This window comes from Colobus angolensis, unplaced genomic scaffold (genome assembly GCF_000951035.1).
Source record: "Colobus angolensis palliatus isolate OR3802 unplaced genomic scaffold, Cang.pa_1.0 Scaffold181, whole genome shotgun sequence".
NCBI classification, from domain to species: Eukaryota; Metazoa; Chordata; class Mammalia; order Primates; family Cercopithecidae; genus Colobus; species Colobus angolensis.
Genome location: NW_012114944.1, coordinates 397824 through 402571, shown reverse-complemented (window position 1 = coordinate 402571; position 4748 = coordinate 397824). Strand labels below are relative to the sequence as shown.

Below are 4748 nucleotides of genomic sequence, written 5' to 3'. Positions count from 1 at the left end.
TGGGAGGTGGGGGTTGCAGTGAGCTGAGATCATGCCACTGCACTCCAGCCTGGAGACAGAGTGAGACTCCATCTCAAAAAAAAAAAAAAAAAAAAGAGCAGAGTCTAACAGAATATAAGACAAGTACAGAAATTAACATATACAAATAGAATTGTGCATCAGAGGCATTTAATAAATGTTTCATGAACCAAGTTCCATAAAAGAAGTACAAATAAAGGTCTATAGGAATCTGTAGTAAGGATAAATTATTTTCAGCTGGAGAAATCTGGGAAGATTCTATGGGAATGTCTGGTATTTCAGAGGAGACAAGCAGGTGGTGATGAGGGGAGCAGTATTTCAACTACAGGAGGAAAAAGTGGGAAAGCATTTGACTTACGGGGGTGACAGGCAAAGGAAGTGGTGAGAGAGAAAATTCTATGGAGAGGCTCTGGCTAGAGATCATGGAGGGTCTGAACTAAAGCTGGAGAATCATTAGGCTGGAAGAAACTTACTTGCAAATAATACTTCCCCGGGATTTACTATGACAAGGTTTAATCTGCAGTGAACAAGCTATTGCTTTCCACATCTCTGGCTGGCACTTTTTAATATCGAGAACAGGTATATTGATAAATGGCATCTTGATGCTTCCTTTCTCCCACAACTTCATGTCATTCATGGCTCCTTGATCTGACTGTGCATTACAACTCCTGAAAAGTTCTGTTGGCCTAAAGAGAAAAAAGTCCAGAAAGAATCAAGAGGCAATTATTTTCTAGAGAGAAGCAATGAGTAAAATCCTGACATACTAATGCATCATAAAAATATGTATTTTTTAAGAAAGCACATACAACCCATGAAGGGATATCAGCTTCGACTGTATGAAGATTCAGTGTAGACACTAGCATTAAACTCTAATTGCATGTTTTCTTTTTAACAGATTCTTGTGAGGCCGTTTAAAACTTCACAATGCTCCGAAGAGGACTATTATCCCCAGACTGTCCCATTTCATTTCATAAAATAAATATTATGAGGCCAACTTTTAAAAATGGTGACATAATTACAAAAACTAAATGCACTGATTTTATGGGTACAGCTTGATGTGCTTTGACAAACGTATACATCCATAAGCACATCTAAATCAATTAAGGAACACATCCAACATTTCAGCCAGTTCCCTTGTGCCACTGTTGACTTAATGCCTCCCTGCTGACTGTAACTTAGAGGCCATAACTATTTATACTTATATCACCATACATTAATTTTGCCTATTCTAGGCTAGGTACAGTGGCTCACACTCGCAATCCTAGCACTTTGCGAGGCCAAGGCAGGAAGATAGGTTGAGCTCAGGAGTCTGAGATCAGTCTGGGCAACATAGCAAGATTTCATCTCTACTTAAAAAAAAAAAAATTAGCTGGTGTGATGACATGCCTCTAGTTCCAGCTACTCAGGAGGCTGAGGCAGGAGAGCCCAGGAATTCGAGGCCAGCCTGGGCAATATGGCAATAACCCATCTTGAAAAAAATTTAAGCAAATTTTAAAGTAGTTATCAAGTTATTTAAAATTATAACAAACCCATTACATGTTAATATAAGTATCATTTTTATGAAAAATAACTCTTTTCCAAAGTAAACATTAGCGAGAAGAATAGGACTGTTTTACCGTTTTGCAAATCTCTGTAATGTCTGGCTTAATAGAACTCAGGTGGATTTTCATACCTGCTTCTGCATTCAATCTGTTGCTGTATCACATGTTGTATAGCCACTGGAAATTTGTTTGTTGTTGTTGTTGTTTTTGAGACAGGTTCTCACTTTGTCACCCAGGCTGGAGTGCAATGGCATGATCACAGCTCACTGCAGCCTTGACCTCCTGGGCTTAGGTGATCCTCCCACCTCAGTCTCCCAAGTAGCTGGGACTACAGGCACCCACCACCACACCTGGTTAATTTTTGTATTTTCTTTATTGCCATGTTGCCCAGGCTGGTCTCAAACTCCTGGGCCCAAGCGATCTGCTCACCTTGGCCTCTCAGAGTGCTGAGATTATAGGTGTGAGCCACCAGGCCTGGCCTAGAACATTTTTTATCACTCTATAAAGTACCCTTGTGCCCCCCTCTACTCAATCCCTGATTCCAGCAGAGGAAAGGATATTCTGATCTTTATCACCATAGATTACATTTGCCTATTCTTGGATCTCATGTGTCAAGAATGTATTTTGTGTTGGGCTTTTTTTCTCAACAAAAGATTCATCCATTGCTATCCCATTGTTTGGATGCACCACAATGTTATATTCTTTCATTCTCCTGATAGATATTTTGGGTTCTCTCCCCCATTTTTTGGGCTATTATGAATAAGGGTACCAGACAGGTCTTCACTTGGACATAAGTTTTCATGTCTCTTGGGTAAATGCTTCAGGATAAAATTGTTAGGTCATAGATCTAACTTTTGTAAAAACTGAATAAAAGCTCCAAAGTCCTTAAATATTCTACTCCCAGTAGTAACATACTATAAGAATTCCACTTGCTTCAATATGCTTCATATGCTTACCAGTCTTTTAATTTCAGGCATTCTTGTGAGGGTGAGGAGGCAGTGAATTGCTATTTTAATTTGCATTTTGCCATGACTAATAATAATGAACCCTTTAATGTACTAGATGGTTATTTCCTTTAAACTTTTTTTAATGGACAAAAATTATATATTTATTGTGTGCAACATAATATATATAAATATGACACATGTGGAATGGCTAAATTAAGCTAATTAAAATATGCATTATCTCACATACTTATCTTTTTTTTGTGGTGAGAACATTTAACATCTACTGTCTTGGCAACTTTCAAGTATACAACTCACTGCTAACTACAGTCACCATGTTGTATAATAGATCTCTTGAACTTATTCCTTTTGTCTAAATAAAATTTTGTGTCCTTTGACTAACATTTTCCCAATCCTCTCCCCTCCCTCTTCCCTCTTTCCTCTTCTTCTCCTGCACCACCCTCTCCAGCCACCCTCTGGTAACCACTATTCTATTCTCTGCTTCCATGAGTTTGATTTTTTTAGATTCCACATGTAAGTGAGATCGTGCAGTATTTGTCTTTCTGCGCCTGGCTTATTTTATTTAATGTCCTCCAGGTTCATTCATATTGTTGCAAAAGACAGGATTTCCTTCTTTATAAAGGCTGAATAGGATTCCACACTGTATATATACCACATATTCTTTATCCATTCATTCATTGATGAATACAGGTTTATTCCATATCTTGGCTATTGTAAATAATGTTGCAGTGAATGTGGGAGTGAAATATCTATTCAATACGCTGATTTCCTTTCCTTTAGATATGTACCTAGTAGTAGAATTGCTGGATCATATGGTACCTTCTATCTTTAATTTTTTGAGGACCCTCCATACCATTTCCCATAATGGCTGTACTAACTCACATTTCCATCAACAGTGTCCAAGACTTCCCTTTTCTCCATATCCTTGCTAACAACTGTTATCTTCCATCTTTTTGATACTAGCCATTTTAACATGTGTGAAGGGATAGCTCATTGTGGTTTTAATTTGTATTTCCCTGATAATTAGTGATGTTGAACATCTTTTCATATACTTGATTAAATGGCCATTTGATATCCTTCTTTGGTAAAGGGTCTGTGAAAGTTTTTTGCACAATTTTTTCTTCTTCTTCGTTTTTTTTTTTTGAGATGGAGTCTTGCTCTGTCACCCAGGCTGGAGTGCAGTGGCACGATCTTGGCTCACTACAACTTTCATCTCCTGGGTTCAAGCGATTCTCCTGTCTCAGCCTCCCAAGCAGCTGGGACTACTGTTGTCTGCCACCACACCAAGCTATTTTTAAAAAATATTTTTAGTAGAGATGGGGTTTCACCATGTTGGCCAGGCTGGCCTTGAACTCCTAACCTCAAGTCATCCACCTGCCTCAGCCTCCCAAAGTGTTGGGATTACAGGCGTGAGCCACCGCGCTTGGCCTTTTTTGCACAATTTTAAAATTGAGTTGTTTTACTTTTTATATGAGGTTGTAGGAGTTACTTATATATTCTGGATACAAGTTCTCTGACAAATGTGTGTGTGTGTGTGTGTGCGCGCACACACACACCTGTGCATATGTTGAACATTCCCTCTCAAGTCTATGACTTGCCCCTTCAAGTTTTAAATGTTGTCTTTTGGCAAACAAAAGATTTTACTGTTGAAGTCTAATTCATTTTTTTCTTTTAAAATTATATATTTTGTGTCCTGTCTACAAAATGTTTGCCTGCACCAAGTTTGTGAAGATGTTCTCCTATGAGCTTTATATTTTTAGTTTTTATGTTTAGTCCTATGATCCATCTGGAAGCAATTTTTGTGTAGGGTGTGAAACACACGTTGAGCTTCTTTTTTTTCCCCTCCATAAAGATATTCAATTATTCTAGTATTATTTGTTGAAAAGATGTTTCTATTTTTTTATTTTATGTTATTTTTTCTTTTTTTGAGATGGAGTTTTTGCTCTGTTGCCCAGGCTGGAGTGCAGTGGCACAGTCTCGACTCACTGCAACCTCCACCTCCTGGATGCAAGCGATTCTCCTGCCTTAGCCTCCCAAGTAGCTGGGATTACAGGCGCCCGACACTATACCCAGCTAGTTTTTGTATTTTTAGTAGAGATGAGGTTTCACCATGTTGGCTAGGCTGGTCTTGAACTCTTGACCTCAGGTGATCCACCCACCTCTGCCTCCCAAAGTGCCATTACAGGTGTGAGCCACCATACCCAGCCTTTTTTTTTTTTTTTTT

General features: G+C 38.6%; 1 protein-coding gene across 2 annotated transcripts in view; it reads right to left on the bottom strand.

The window, feature by feature from the left end:
* Nucleotides 1-4748, bottom strand: part of RECK (reversion-inducing-cysteine-rich protein with kazal motifs) — a 95198-nt gene that overhangs the window by 29607 nt on the left and 60843 nt on the right. For both annotated transcript variants that reach the window (XM_011939390.1, XM_011939389.1), the window contains one exon: nucleotides 492-704. In XM_011939390.1, the coding sequence (XP_011794780.1) occupies nucleotides 492-704 (213 nt within the window). The remainder of the gene's footprint in view (nucleotides 1-491; nucleotides 705-4748) is intronic.